Genomic DNA, 14,566 nt, shown 5'->3' with positions numbered 1-14,566 from the left:
CCCGACGCCGGCTTCCCGCCCGCTTCAGGCGTGAGGACCATCGGCCGAGGCTGAGCCCACGGAGCTCGCGGCCAGAGCGGGCCTGACCACTGCCCTTGGCCTGTGGCCCGTCCCTGCCCCAGCTGGACAGGGGAGGCGTCCTGCCCATGGCGAGGGCGTGGGGGGCCCAGGGCTGACGCAGCACCAGCTAAATCCCAGCCCAGGTCACGGAGGACGCGCAGGGGTGAGGCACAGGTGCCAGAAAAAGACAATCCGCTAAGCCTCTCTGATCAGATTAGACAGGCGTTCAGCTGCCCTTCCTCCTGCCGCTGTCTTCCTCTTCCCGCGCTGAGGACAAGCCCAGACTCCTGGGGCCACGGCAGCGCTCGGAGGTCCTGTCAGCCTTCAGGTGGAAGGTGGCCGGCGGTTTTCCCGACGGTATCACACTGCTATCTTTAAGAAAATAACGAGAGAGATGAAACCACCTGAAAACAGGAATTCAGAGAGAAAAAAACCCACCACAAATAGGTTCCCGGGGTGTCAGGAGTGAGACCACCAGCGCCTGCTGAGGGAGCAGCTCCGAATCATTTCACTTCTTCTCACCTGTGGTTTGCAGGCGAAGCAGGGCCAGGCAACAGTGCTGGTGACTTTAGGGCCAGGGGCAGAGGACCCCCGAGCCACACCCCACTGAGGCCCCACCCAGACAGAGGCAGGCCCATGAGGAGGAGAAAGAGGCCACAGACACACACTCTAGGGCACACCCAGCACACATGTGGGGCACACCTGAGACACCTGGGTCACACCTGGGGCACACCTGAGACACACCGGGGGCATACCTGGAGCACACTTGGGACACCTCGGACACACCAGGGACACACTTGGGGTATGCCTGAGATAGCCGGGACACACCCATGACACACCTGGGACACATGTGAGACACAACTGGGTCACACCTGAGACATGTCTAGGACACACCTGTGACACACCTGGGGAACACAGTACTAACAGGAATGTGGGTGAGCACGACCCTGTCTGTCTTGTTCTGGTATACAGTAGGTGCTCCATAAAGGTCTGGGCAGGAAGGACCAGCAAGTGAGCAGGAAGTGGGTCACGGTTCACAGCGGGAGGAAGCAAAGGTGGCAGGAGAGGCCTGTGGGGCTGTGCAGGTGCGCAGGGTCCTCTGCAGCGACCAGGGAGATGCAGCCAGGCCCGGCGGGCGGAGCAACACGGTCCCCACCGCCTCCCGGCAAGGGCTTCGGCAGGTGTGTCGGCAAGTAAATATTTGAGGTGAACGATGCCCCATCGTTCCCCAGGAGACCTGCCACTTAACAGCCGGTGACCTTGGGCCAATCACCTCAACTCCGCCTGCCTCCCAGCCCATCAGCTCACCTGGGACGTGGTTCCCGTGGCGCTTCGTGCCGTGGAGCAGCTGCCGCTCACAGCCCCCGTGAGTCCCGGCCTCGCGCTGCCAACGGCGCTGTGCAGCCCACCCGCCCGGACGTCTTGCCGTAGGAGCAACTCTGCTTCGGCAGATGGGTGGGGCTGAGGCTCTGCATCTCCAGCAAGCTCCCAGGTGACGCGGGAGACGCGGGGTCCGAGGAAGACACCGTCCTGCCGGACTGCAGGGCCGCTGCAGGCTCCGCTGTGCCGGGACGCAGTCCGCTCAACAAGCCAGCTCTCCTGCCACAGACTGACGCAGAGACGCTGAGCGAACCTGGCTCTCGCAGACACGGAGAGTATGCCGTGTTCCCCAAATTAGTTTGGTTCTGGAAATCCTCTTTTAGCTCAATTTTATGTTTTGTGATAATTGTACATTTACACACACTTGTGAGAAACAATCCCGAGATCTGCGAACGCTTAGCTCAGTTTCCCCAATGGTACCAACTTGCCAAACCCCTCAGCCGGGCACCGACGTGGACACAGCAGCCCCTCCGTGCCCTGCTGCACACACGCCCTCCGCCACCCTTGCCCACGACCCTGCTGCTCTCGCGGCTAGACTCCCGCCACCGCAAGCGTGTTACCGAGACGGGATCACACGCCACGTGACCTTCTCGGATTGGCATGTTCCACTCAGCACGACGCTCTGGAGAGTCTCCAGGTCACGTATCGATACTTCGTTCCTTTCTGTGGCTGAGCAGTGGTCCACGGCGTGGCCGCACCACGGTCTGCTCAGCCACTGCCCTGCTGAAGGGCGTCTGGGTAGGGTGCAGGTTTTAGCTGTCGTGGATAAAGCGGCCACAAGTATTTGCGTCGGTTTTCGCACGAATGTGCGTGTCCACTTCTCTGGGATGAACGCTCAAGTGTGCAGCTGCTGGGTGTAGCCGTGACTGCACATTTAGCTTTAAAGACAGGTGCTAACTGTCTCCCAGAGCGGCTGTACCATGTGACAGTCCCACCAGCGCCGTATGAGTACTTCAGCTGCCCACCACCCTCGCCTCGACCGGCCTCACCGCCGTCTGTGCTTCCTGAGGGGCGTGTGGCGGAACCCACTGCGTTCCACCCCACACCTGCCGACGGCCGACGATACCGGATGCCGTCCCACGCGTGTACCTGCCGTCCCACGTGTGTACCTGCCGTCCGTCTGTGCTCTCGGTGGAACGTCTCTTCATGTCTCTGACCACGTTCTCGCCAGCTTGGTTTTTGCCGTTGAGTTTGCGAGTTCTATATACCTCCAGATACTATCAATGGTCCCTTGTCAGACGTGTGGTTTTCAAACACCTCCCAGCTACGGCTTCGCCTCTGCTCTGCACAGGCCTTCGTGGATGCCAGGCTTAGCTGTCGCAGCGCAGCTTCTCGACCTTCCTTCTGTGCCTCGCGTGTCTGATGCCACGTCTGTGGACCCTTTGCCCAGCCTTACACGTTGTCTTCCGTGTTTTCCCAAAAGTTTCATGCTTTTACATTTAAGTCCGTGATCCACTTTGAGCTAATTTCCGTGTACGGCGTGAGACTGAGCTGTGGGTGGCGGCTGCTCCAGGACCACGCGCTGAAAAGGCTGTTTTTGTGTCACTGTGTTTGTTTCGTGCCTTTGTGAGAGATCAATTATGCATATTTGTGTGGTGCCATTTCTGGGTCTTCCCTCTTGTTCCTGTGATCTGTGTCTCTCCCTCCGCCCCACCCACAATCTTGATTTCTGCATAATTTTACATAAAATTACAAATTACATAATTTCTGTATAATTACACGCCAAGCTCTGGCATTGGGTAGACTGAGCCCTCCCACCTTGTTCTTGGTCTTCAAAAAATGTTTTCCAGAACCCTATGTTCAAAACACAAAATATTCACCTGTTCTAGTTCCTTTGCCTTTCTATATAAATTTTGTAATGACCTTGTCTGTTTCTACAAAAACTCTGCTTGGATTTGAACAGGAATTACGCGTAGACCTGTATGTGAATTCAGGGAGAATCTTCCGGGTTCTGTGTGACGAGTGATTACCCACTGAGACCTGTTCACTTTCGTATTTAATCCTTCCCTGTTTTCTCGCTTTCTCCGGCTCCGCTCCGGGACCTCGTCAGCACCACGTGGACGCAGGGAGCCTGGGGTGCGCTCCTCACTGCTGGCGGGTGGGTGGGGGAGTTCCGGCGACCCACGGGGTCCCCACCGGCTCCGTGATGGGGGTGGCCTCGCTATCACCGTGTGGGGGTCCAAGTCCTGCCTGTCCACGAGCCTGTGTCTGACACCACCCGGGCGGGGGGCGGCCCGTGACTCCCCCCACTGTGGGGGCCCCCGTTTTGTGAGGCGACCAGGCCTCCAGCCCCTCCTCCCCGCAGGGGCGAGTCCGGAGGAAGGTCATCGTGTGCAGTCAGCACGCGTGTACCTGATTCTGGGCGCTAAAGGTGAAGTTGGGAAGACTGAGTTCAAAGACATTTAGGAAGAACTCACTTTGCTCCTTCAAGAGCACACAGGGACCTCGAGACGCTAGCACGTGGGGGCCCCACAGTTAGACCACAGCCTCCGCCTCACTCGGGGTTTGTGCTGCCCTAAAACCCCAGGCAGAGGTTGGTTCAGAGCTAGAGAAAACACTCCAGATCAGTCCACTGAGAAATTACAGCAGTCCTGACTAAAGCAACGCAGCTCCATTTGAATTCTGGGGCTTGTTTGCAGACAAACTCTAAATCACCCTAAAAAACACCAGGGCAGACTCCCAGCCGGAGGCCGTTCTTCAGTCCTTTTCCCAGAGAAACCAGTCTGGCTGTGCGGGTCCCTGAGACCACAGACGGAATTCCGGCGAATTCTGCACGAGCAATACCCTGATTTCAGTCGGGCTTTGACTTGGAGACTCCTCAAAAGGTCCCTGAGCACGTGGCATTGGCCTGGCCTTCCCCGTCCAGCGTCCTGCATGGGGACGCTCCGGCCAGCAGGTGACAGAGCGTCAGCCACACAGACCTGCTTCCAGCGAGGACGTGTCTGAGCCGGTGGCTGCAGCTGAGGTCGTCTGGGGAGCTTGCGGCTGCCCCACACTTAGGCCGCCCGGCACAGGGACTCGGGGAGCCTGGGGAGCAGGCCCCCTCCCCACAGTCGTGACTGGGGGCTGCGCGGCCCTCGCTGTCCCCCACCCTCACCAGGGCCCACCGTGTCGGAACCTGCTGATGCCCAGGGCACTCGTGTGCCCTGCGTCTAGATTTTAGGGCCGTGAATTCCTCTGTAGACACAAACAATCCTACAGGGGCCCCAAGCCCACCCCAACAATGGACCTAGGAGGACACTGTCTCCGTGGGGACACAGCAACGGCAGGGAAGGTGCCCTCAGGGCCCCCGGGCCCAGTGCGGCGAGGGTCGGGGTCCAGGCCTGTTTCCACTCTGACCTCCGACCCGCACACCTCTTCCACCTCCTGAAGGACAGAGGACAGGCCACGCCTGCTGCCCACACGGGGAAGCACAGAGCAGATAAAGCTGCCGGCCAAGGGCGTCCCAAGAGCAGCGTGACGGGCTCGAGCCGCCCGCGCCAGCCGGGCGGGCCCGCGTTTGGACAGGAGATGGGAGGGCGATAACGCGGCTTCGGGGCTTTCCGGGGCCGCCACCGAGATGCCCGTGACCTGAGGGAGGAAACTATAAAGCCCAGGGCGGGTCTCTCGCCCCAGCGCGTGCGGAGCCGGAGCACGATGGCCGCGCTGCAGGAGAAGAAGACGTGTGCCCAGCGCATGGAGGAGTTCCGGCACTACTGCTGGAACCCCGACACCGGGCAGATGCTGGGCCGGACCCTGTCCCGCTGGGGTGAGTGCCCGCGGCCGGGCAGCTGCCCTGAGGACGCTGCGCCCAGGAGGGCGGGGGCGGGGCGGGAGGGCCCCACGCAGCCCCCAGGCGCTGCCCAGACCCGCGTGGACAGACTCCAGCCAGGCCCCCTGGCCCAGCGGGAAATGAGGGTCCCAGGGGGCCCCGCCCGGGTCAGCCCCGGCACCAAGAGGGTGGGAACATGGCAGGCTGGCCCGAGTCTCAGCGGCACGATTGAGGGCAGCATTTTTAAAGCTAATGCTTTAAAATTAATGTTGATAAAACTAATACTTTTTAAGAGAATCTTAAAGGAGATGACGGTGGCTCTTTGATAAGTAGCCCGGGGCGCACGGACGAGTCTGACCAGGTCATCTAGCCGCGCACCACCCTGCCAGGTGGCCTCCTCTGCACCCCGGGACTCCCGGCTGCGCGGAGGCGCCTTCGCCTGGGCCCTGGTCCCTGGAGAGGGCGCGATGAGGCCACCGCAGCAGCAGGACCGTCCTGGGGACATCGGGGCTGCCCACACCCCTCAGGAAGGGCCCTCGCGAGGCAGGGCTCCAGGAACAAGCGGCGCCTGTGAACACCTCGCAGGACCCTCGCAGCCTGGCGACCGCGTTGCCGTGGCCGCGGCCCCCGCTGGGGGGAGGGGCCACCAGCCCCAGGAGAGGCTGGGCTCTTGCGCAGCTGCCTCGGCCCCGCCCGCCCGCGAGGACCCGGTGCGAGGCTGTGTCCAGCCATCTCGAAGCGTGATGACCTGCACGTCCCTTAGTCACTGACGCCGCCTGACAGGTACCGACTGTGACAGGATTCAGGAGAAAACGGACAGTAAGGAAGGACGGCCCTGGCCAGCCTGCAGCGGGACGGACCCGGGCCGAGGGCAGGAGCCGGGCAGGGGCCGCTGCCCCCTGTGACTTGGTGGGTGCAAGGCCACAGAACTTTCTGGAACAGCCTCACTGCCCAACTGGCGCACGTGGCCGCCGTGTTTGGGTGAGACAGCCACCGGCCGAGGACAGCGCAGTTCAAGAGAATGAGCACGGCTGAGGGAGCCGGCGGCGGCTCCTCCCGCGGCCGCGAGGGCTGGGGACGGGCTGGGGACGGACTCGCCGGGACCGCGCTGCTGTGCGCTCCGCACTGGCCGCCTGGCGAAAACGCTGAAAACGCTGACGGGCCCGCAGGGAACGGGGGACACATGCTCGAGCCAGTGTCACCAACTGTACCTGTCAACACACCTGGCATCAGGGTTCCATGGAACACACTTTGGGAACACAAATGTCATTGTGCCCCAGCCCTGGGGGCTCCTCCTCGGCTCATCACCTCCCCCATGTGCCCACCTCTCCCGCCACGGCCACGGGCCGGTCCGCACACCCCACTTCCAGGCGGGGGGGTGGGGCCGTGCGGTGGGGGTCGCCCCTCTTCCCAGCTCCTTCCCCGAAGCCAACAGGTGGCCGGGCCGGGGCCACCCCAGCCTCTTGGCCTCAGTTTCCTCCCCCGTGCGGTGGGGGTGCGCCCTCCGTGTGGGGCTGCCACACTCTCCGCACAGCCCTGGGCGTGGGGCCCGGCGCGGCCACCACCGACGGCACCACCCCCCTGCGCCGAGCCCAGCACGGTGTGGACACAGGGCGGAGACCGGGTCCCTGGCAGGCGGCAGGTGACACAGAAGCCAGGTCGGCGGTGACCTGCCGGGACCCTGAGGCAGAGGCCTGTGGGCTTGGTCACGGGGGCAGGACCCCCTCCACTGGCCCCTTGCTGCCAGCTTGGGGACCCCGTGCCAGCGAGCCACGATCCAGAGTTGAGTGAACTCGTCCGGGCGGGACGTGGCGCTGGCGCCGTGGCAGTCACCACACCGGAGACCCCCGGGTTCGGGCCCGACTCAGGCCTGCCCACGGCGTGGCTGGAAGGAGGGTGGCGTCCAGGGGACACCGCGCCTCCCTGTCTCCAGGCAGTTTGGCCCCGCCGTGGGCTGCGTGGGGTCACCAGACTGACGCGCACAGAGAGGAGGAAGGCACAAAACCATCATCTTCGTGGTGGTTTCTCCCTAGAAACGGCTGCTTTGACCAACATAAGCCGCTTTACAAATGAGACGGAACCCAGGCAGTGGCCGGGGGCCCAGGAGTGGCCCTCACAGGGGACCGTGGTCCCACGTGGTCCTCCCCGAGCAGCACCAGGGCCTGGAGAGAACCTGCCCGTCCCCCTGCCCTCCCAGCACACAGGGCAGGCAGGCAGCCCGCGGCCCCCGTCACCACGCCCGGCGGGGCCTTGGGGACAGAAACCTGAGACGCTTCGAGGACAGAGTGGCCTCGGGGGCCCGGGCACCTGCTGGGGCCGGCTTTGCTTCTCTGCCTCAGTTTCCCTTCCTGTCGTGTGGGGAGCAGCACTCCCCCTCAGAGGGTCCTCACCTGCGGTGCTGACGGCAGCGTCGCGGGCAGAGGCCGCCGGACCCCCGTGCGGAACGCCCGGAACGCAGACCACAGACAGAATGTGGCCCGCGGCTGCCAGGCGGGGGAGGGGAGTCTCTGCTCCTGGGGGCCGGTTTCCATTCGGGGATGAGAATGTTCTGGAACCAGGTGGAGGTGACGGGCACAGCACAGTCGTGGTAAACACCACGACTCGCACACTTGAGTGCGTGGGTGTGGTGGGTGGGCGCTCGCGCTGTGCCAGACTCACACCACCGCGCCGCCCTCCGCAGTGTGGATCAGCCTCTACTACGTGGCCTTCTACGTGGTGATGACCGGGCTCTTCGCCCTGTGCATCTACGTGCTGATGTCCACCATCGACCCCTACACGCCCGACTACCAGGACCAGCTCAAGTCGCCAGGTAAGCGCCAGGTAAGCGCCAGGTAAGCGCCAGCGGGGCGGAAGGTGCGCGGCGGGACAGAGCCCTGAGAAGGAGAAGATGCCCCCAGGCTAGGTCTGACTCTGGCTTTAGTTTTAGTCATTAAAACAGCAGGATTTTGTTTCAGAGACTGAAAGTCCCTGCGCTCACTCGCTTCCTGCGCTTGTACGTGCACAGGGCCTCTGCGGAAGGCCGTGCCGGAACCGTTCGCAGGAAGCAGCCGGGGCGGGGCGAGCCGGGGCGGGGCGAGGAGAGCGCAGCCGGTCTGTGCACACGCACACACGTGAGTGCACACAAGCACACGCACACACACGCAGTCTGCCCTTGGCACTGGGGGGCGGAGCATCAGGCAGCTGCGTGGCAGGACCACTGGCTGTCACTGAAGCCTCTGCGGGCACGTTCTGGTTCCTGCTGTCAGACTGCCCTTGGGCTCAGCCCAAACCAGGGAAGATTTTTAATGTGGGTCCAACACATTTTCATCCAGAAACCGTTTCAGACTCTGGCTTGGTCGTCACCCTTCAGAGTGGTGCCGGGAGCCCCGTGGCCACACGGTGGACAGCCCAGCCGGAGCCCAGGGGACTCGCAGACAGCATTGGGCGTCCAGCATCCCCCGGGCTTCATTCTGACTGTGCCGCTGTCCAGCCAGCGGGCAGGGGTCCTGGGGGCCGTGCATCTTTGGGGGTGCTTGGGGGTCCTTCCTCCCGAGCCACTGCTCAGTGCCGGGCCTGAGGGAGCCGGGGACCTGGACCGCAGCCGCTGCAGAGCAAGTGACTTGGGTGAGAGCAGGTGTGTGCAGAAGCCACATCCAGAGCGTGACGTCCTCTCTCTAGGGGTGACCTTAAGGCCAGACGTTTACGGGGAGAAAGGCCTGGAGGTTTCCTACAACGTCTCTGACAACAGCAGCTGGGCCGGCCTCACGCGCACGCTCCACGCCTTCCTAGCAGGTACGCGGTGGGCGCCTCAGCTGCGACTGTTCGTTTCCCAAGAAAATCACGCTCGGGCCTGAGGCCTCCTACTGTCCTGGGGGCCGCCGTGGGCCAGGGCGCGGCTGGCAGCGGTGTCTGCCCGGCAGGTTACTCTCCGACGGCCCAAGAGGACAACATCAACTGCACCTCGGAGCAGTACTTCTTCCAGGAGGGCTTCAGGGCTCCCAACCACACCAAGTTCTCCTGCAAGTTCACGGCAGACATGCTGCACAACTGCTCCGGCCTGGTGGACCCTGACTTCGGCTTTGAAGAAGGAAAGCCGTGCTTTATTATTAAAATGAACAGGGTGGGTATCGAGGGGTCTCTTGTGGAGACGCGGTCCAGACACGCCACCACCCATGGCGAGGCCCGTGGCGTCCTGTCTAGGGCTTGCCCGGGTGGATGGCCGGACCCCAGCCCTCAGGGCTGTCCCCCCTACGCTCCCCTGGCCAAGCACACACCCGCCATGTTTGGCTCCTAATACAAGCTCAGGGCCGTCCGCTCAGGCCGACCACCCGGTCGGCATGTGGACACCAGCTGTGGGAGGCCAGACTGGCCCTGCAGGGTGACCGGGACACCAGGCCCGGGAAGGGGCTTCCCATCTGGGCCCAGGCTGTGTCCAGGGCAGGCCCGGCACCACCGCTGTGAGCAAACAGGGAGGGCCCAGCCGGTCTGGCCGCACCGGGTGCAGGGCAGGAGACGTCCAGCACGGCCTGGTGGGCCTGGCTCTGGCCAGGCAAGGGACTCGGGTGCCCCCTCCAGGAGCCCACCGGTGGGCTCGCCCTCTGCGCTGTGCTCCCACCGTTAAGAGGCTGCAGTGCAGCTTGCGTCCCGGCCCCGTGGTCAGCCCGGGGCTCAGCAGGGCCCTACAGGGAGGCTCTGGTGAGGGAGCCCTCTCAGGGCACAGGAGGGGCTGGCTGGAGACACAGGTAGGGGTGTGAGGACATGGCACCGGGCCGGCACGGCCAGGGCCTGGGGTGGGGCCGGGAGAGGCAGGCGGAAGACCTGGGGCAGGGCGAGCTTCGCAGTTCAGCGCCCGCCACAGCCTGGACGGGGCAGTGGGGCCAGGCCCACACGGCCCAGCTCAGGGGGAGCCACCACCCAGACACAGGAAATGCCGGGGGGCGAGCCAGGCCCCCCACGCAGGAGGGCACATGAGGCCTTTCCCTTCCAGATAGTCAACTTCCTCCCCAGCAACGGCTCGACCCCCAGAGTGGACTGCACCTTCCTGGTGAGTACCGTGCGCGGGGGCGCAGGCGGGACGCCAGGGCTGTGGGAACAGCCCCCCCGGCCCCCCGAGTCCCTGCGAACGTGGTCGCCAGCCTGTGGGTTACTGCTCGGCTTCAGAGGGCATTGGGATAGTGTGTCACTAACACACTCGAAACACTCGGTGGCATCTGGATAAACCTACGTACTACTGCACTGTTTTGTTTTTGTTAATATTTTTGGTTTTTTCTTTTCTTCTTTACAAAAATATTCCAGATCACCAACAGCTACAATTGTTTAATTATGTTTTAGTACATGGATTGCTGAGAGTTGGCACTAACCTTGGGTTAGTTACAGCTTATTTTGTTTTGTTTTTTTTCTGGTTTTTTATATACATATCAGAACATTAAGGTGGTTATACATTTGGTTACATATATTACCCTCGCCCCACCCAAGTCACAGCTTCAAGTGTGCCCATCCCCCAGACGGTGCACACCGCACCTCCCCCAGCCCCCGCCTCCTGACACGATGAAGGTCACTGCTGTATGTGCACATAAGTGTTAGACAGTTAATAGCAATCTGATGGTGAGCACATGTGGTGCTTGTTTCTCCATGCTTGTGATACTTAGCTTACTAGAATGGGCTCCAGCTCCATCCAGGATAATACAAGAGGTGCTAGATCACCATTGTTTTCTGTGGCTGAGTAGAACTCCATGGTATACAAGTACCACATTTTATTAATCCACTCATGTACTGATGGGCACTTGGGTTGATTCCACATCTTTGCAATTGTGAATTGTGCTGCTATAAACAATTCCAGTTTTTTTCAAAAGTACTTTTAAAAAAATTTTTTTAGGGACAGGGTCTCACTCTGTCACCCAGGCTGGAGTGCAGTGGTGTCATCACAGCGCACTGCAGCCTCCAACTCCTGGGCTCAAGGGATCCTCCTGCCTCAGCCTCCGGAGCAGCTGGGACTACAGGCGCCACCACCACGCCCAGACGATACTTTTAAGGACATTTTAAAAAACTAAATTTGTTTTCACTAAATATTTTCTGAGGTTTGTTTTCGCCATCACACCCAAACCAAAGGCTCCGTACGGCGGCTCCCTGGCCCCTCCGACAGCGAGAAACAGCCCTTCCCCCAGCCCCATTCTCTGTGTGGGCTTCGGGGGTTGCTTTGGTTTCCTTTTTTTTCTCACTTATTTCAGCCACATGTAGCTGACTTGAGATTTTAACAGACACCAAAGTATCCTTCATCTATTCTTTGATAAGCGTAAGCTACCCATTGGATACTTCCCAGATTCTGATAATGAAAGGACACAAATCTCATGAAAACACGTCGCTACTTACCCCAGAGAGTCACACAGACTTTTAACCAGTTCTGGCCAACCGGTACGTGCGGTTTATCTGCTTTTCGCCCTGCATGCGAAGAGCAAGCTTCACCCACCCACGCTGCCCCACCAGGCTTCAAAGGTTAATAAGGTTGAGAAGCCGCCAGGTGTTCTGCACATGAACAAATTACATCCCTAATGGGTCTCAGTACTGATTCTAAAATCTAGTTTATGCCGATTATGCAAGAAGGTGTCACGTGACCACCTATCTAGTGCATGCACACACATGCACACATGCATGCACACGCACACACATGTGCACACACGCACACAGGTACACACAGGCATGCAGATGCATACATAGGCACGCAGATGAATGCACACACATGTACACACAGGCACACACATGCATGCACACACATGCACAGGCATGCAGTTGCACACAGAGGCACACACACACATGCACACACATGCAAGCCTAGACCATGGGCCCCACACCAGCTCCCACCTGACTCCTGTCTCCCCTGCCCAGGACGCGCCCCCCAAGGACGCGGAGCCGCTGCAGGTCGAGTACTCCCCGCCCAACGGCACCTTCAGCCTGCACTACTTCCCCTACTACGGGAAGAAGGCGCAGGTAGGTTCATCCCCGGCTGCCGCCCCGAACCGTCTCTCATTCAGCAAAAGGAAAGCAACAAACGTTTTATCTATAAAAACGAGACAGAGGCCTGACACAGCCAGTCCTGACCGGCTAATGATCTGGGTGTTTCCCAAACCTGGGTTCCTGTAACTGCCTGCAAACACATCTCTCTTGTGCAACGTACGAACATCAAATCTAACCCTTTTACCTTCCAAGGGCTTCCGAGATCCTTTCACACAACTGCATGTCCACCTCAGAGCCTTTCCTCCACACCACCCGCTTTTCTGTCTTACCTTTATATTAATCTTCACCAAATACGGTTTGAAGTTGAATCTACACTCGGTACCATCTGCCCCTCCGGGCCGATCCCCCGGTGCAAACACACCTTGTTTTCTCGCGAGTTCCGGGGCTTAGCTGGAGACGGAGCACACAGCCCATCTCCCCCGTCTGGCTTCTTTGCTTGACGTGGGGAGATTCTGAAACGTCCCTCCTTCCCACACTGCCCCTTCAGCCCCACTACACCAACCCGCTGGTCGCCGCGAAGTTTCTCAATGTCCCCAAGAACACGGAGGTCACCATCGTGTGCAAGATCATCGCAGAGCACGTGACCTTCGACAATCCGCACGACCCGTACGAAGGGAAAGTGGAGTTCAAACTCAAGATCCAGAAGTGAGAGTTCGGACGTGCTGGGACCCACAGGATGGCTCCCCGCGCCCCCAGCGGCCCGCCCAGTCGTCCTGGAAATGTTCTGGAAGGACGATGCCGCGGTCCGCGTCAGGCACGCACCCCTCGCTACCAGCTCTTGCTCATCAAGCCCTCCCCGTGTCCAGACAGAACCTGCAGCTATGGCAGATGCTGGGGTGACAAGGTGACCCGGGGCAGGAACTGCCCAACCAACAAGACCACGAAATTCACCTTCTCCTGTGTGGACACCACTGTCTTGCTGAATCTCTCCACGTTCAGTGTGAACTACGACCCACGTGACGCCAGCACTGTCAGTGCCCTGAGGGGACACAGCCTGTGAGGACGCACGTGCTGGATCCTGGCTTTGAAAATGCAGCTCCTGAGTTGTATTTAGTAACAATAAACACGTTAAAGTTACTCTTATTCTACATGAGTCCTGTCTTTACTGACATGGGAGAAAACTAAAATTCAAACACTTCCTTCTTTAAAACCCCCTTTCACAGTTTCAAGCAAGTCAGGGAAGTTACGGGCACCCCGTGGCTTGGGGTTGTCACCTGAGAACAGTCAGTCCCCCAGGTGGAGGGGCGAGGATGCCACTGGCCTGACAGAATTTAAAACTAAAAACAGACACTAGTTTTTCTCCAAGTGAGGACACATCTGTCTTCCAGATACGGAACGTTAAGTTTGCAGCTCTAGCCCCTTTCAAAAAAACCAAAATGCTCTCGGTGACAGTCCGGGCAGTCCGGGCTCACCTCCCAAGCCCCGGCGAGGCCCCACGTCCCAGGGCCCGAGTCAGGGCGGCAGAGCCCAGCACAGCGCCTGGTGCACCAACACCTGCCGACCGCGACAAACACAGACGGTCAACAGAGAACAGCCTCTGGGGAAGGGGGGGCCCCGTGAGGACTCTGTGAGGCCAAGTCAGCCACCGTCTGTACCGGGCAGCCGTGGGACGGACGCCACGGTCCCAGACGTTCCTCACTCGCGTGGGGGCAGCCCCGCCGCGTGTCAGCCGTGCGCACTGCCGTCACACGCCAGGACCTTCTGCACCGCACACATGCCCCGCAGGCGTCTGTGCGGGGACACTTGGGAGGGCCTGCACACAGACGTGACGTCCTCGCTCGGGAGCTGGGGACGCGTGGCCGGGCCGGGAAAGCCAATGGCAGGCGCTGCCTCAGCTCCGGGGACGTGCCAGGCGGGACGGGCTTCGGTGCCACACGTCCTCCTCGGGCTGCACCGTCCGGGTTGGACTCTGCGGGTCCAGGGGCCGGTCCTGCCTGCCCTGAGCGCCGGCACGGGTGGGAGATACGGAGGGGAAGGAGGCTCGGGCTAAGTGCCAAAGACCCTCGAAGTTCCCGTTTCACTGTGCTCTGGGGAGTCCTCCGAGAGCGTCCTCCGCAGCGAGCCGAGAAGGGCGGCGCGGTGTCCACCCACGGGGTGCAGGAAGCCGGGCGAGGGAGGGTCCTAGGGAAGGGGGAGGGGAGGCCCACGATGCGGTTCTCAGCCATGTGCGCCCCGAGGGACACCTGGGCAGCCTCAGAAACATCTGTCACATCACAGGTCAGAGGTCACACTACAGAAGTGGCGGCAAAGCGATGGGGACAGTCGGACATCCCACCAGACCTCCAACCTCCCACACCTGCAGCCCACCCGAGCCCCCACCAGGCATCCCGCCAACGCCCCACGCCCCCCCTCCCTTGCTGCTGGGATTCAGCGCTGCCGCCCCAC

The 14,566-nt window shown here is 61.0% G+C and overlaps 1 protein-coding gene across 1 annotated transcript; it reads left to right on the top strand.

Annotated features, from left to right (window-relative positions):
* Positions 1–5,073: 5,073 nt before the first annotated feature.
* On the top strand, positions 5,074–12,830 carry ATP4B (ATPase H+/K+ transporting subunit beta). Its single transcript, XM_069467491.1, has 7 exons — positions 5,074–5,188; positions 7,872–8,000; positions 8,849–8,962; positions 9,091–9,290; positions 10,158–10,214; positions 12,053–12,154; positions 12,669–12,830. The coding sequence occupies exons 1-7, from the start codon at positions 5,077–5,079 to the stop codon at positions 12,828–12,830; spliced, it is 876 nt and encodes a 291-aa protein (XP_069323592.1). The 5' UTR covers positions 5,074–5,076.
* The last annotated feature ends 1,736 nt before the right edge of the window (positions 12,831–14,566 follow it).

The sequence above is a fragment of the Eulemur rufifrons genome, chromosome 4, assembly GCF_041146395.1.
Source record: "Eulemur rufifrons isolate Redbay chromosome 4, OSU_ERuf_1, whole genome shotgun sequence".
Taxonomy (NCBI): domain Eukaryota; kingdom Metazoa; phylum Chordata; class Mammalia; order Primates; family Lemuridae; genus Eulemur; species Eulemur rufifrons.
The sequence above is the reverse complement of the archived record's forward strand: the minus strand, read 5'-3'. Positions and strand labels throughout refer to the sequence as shown.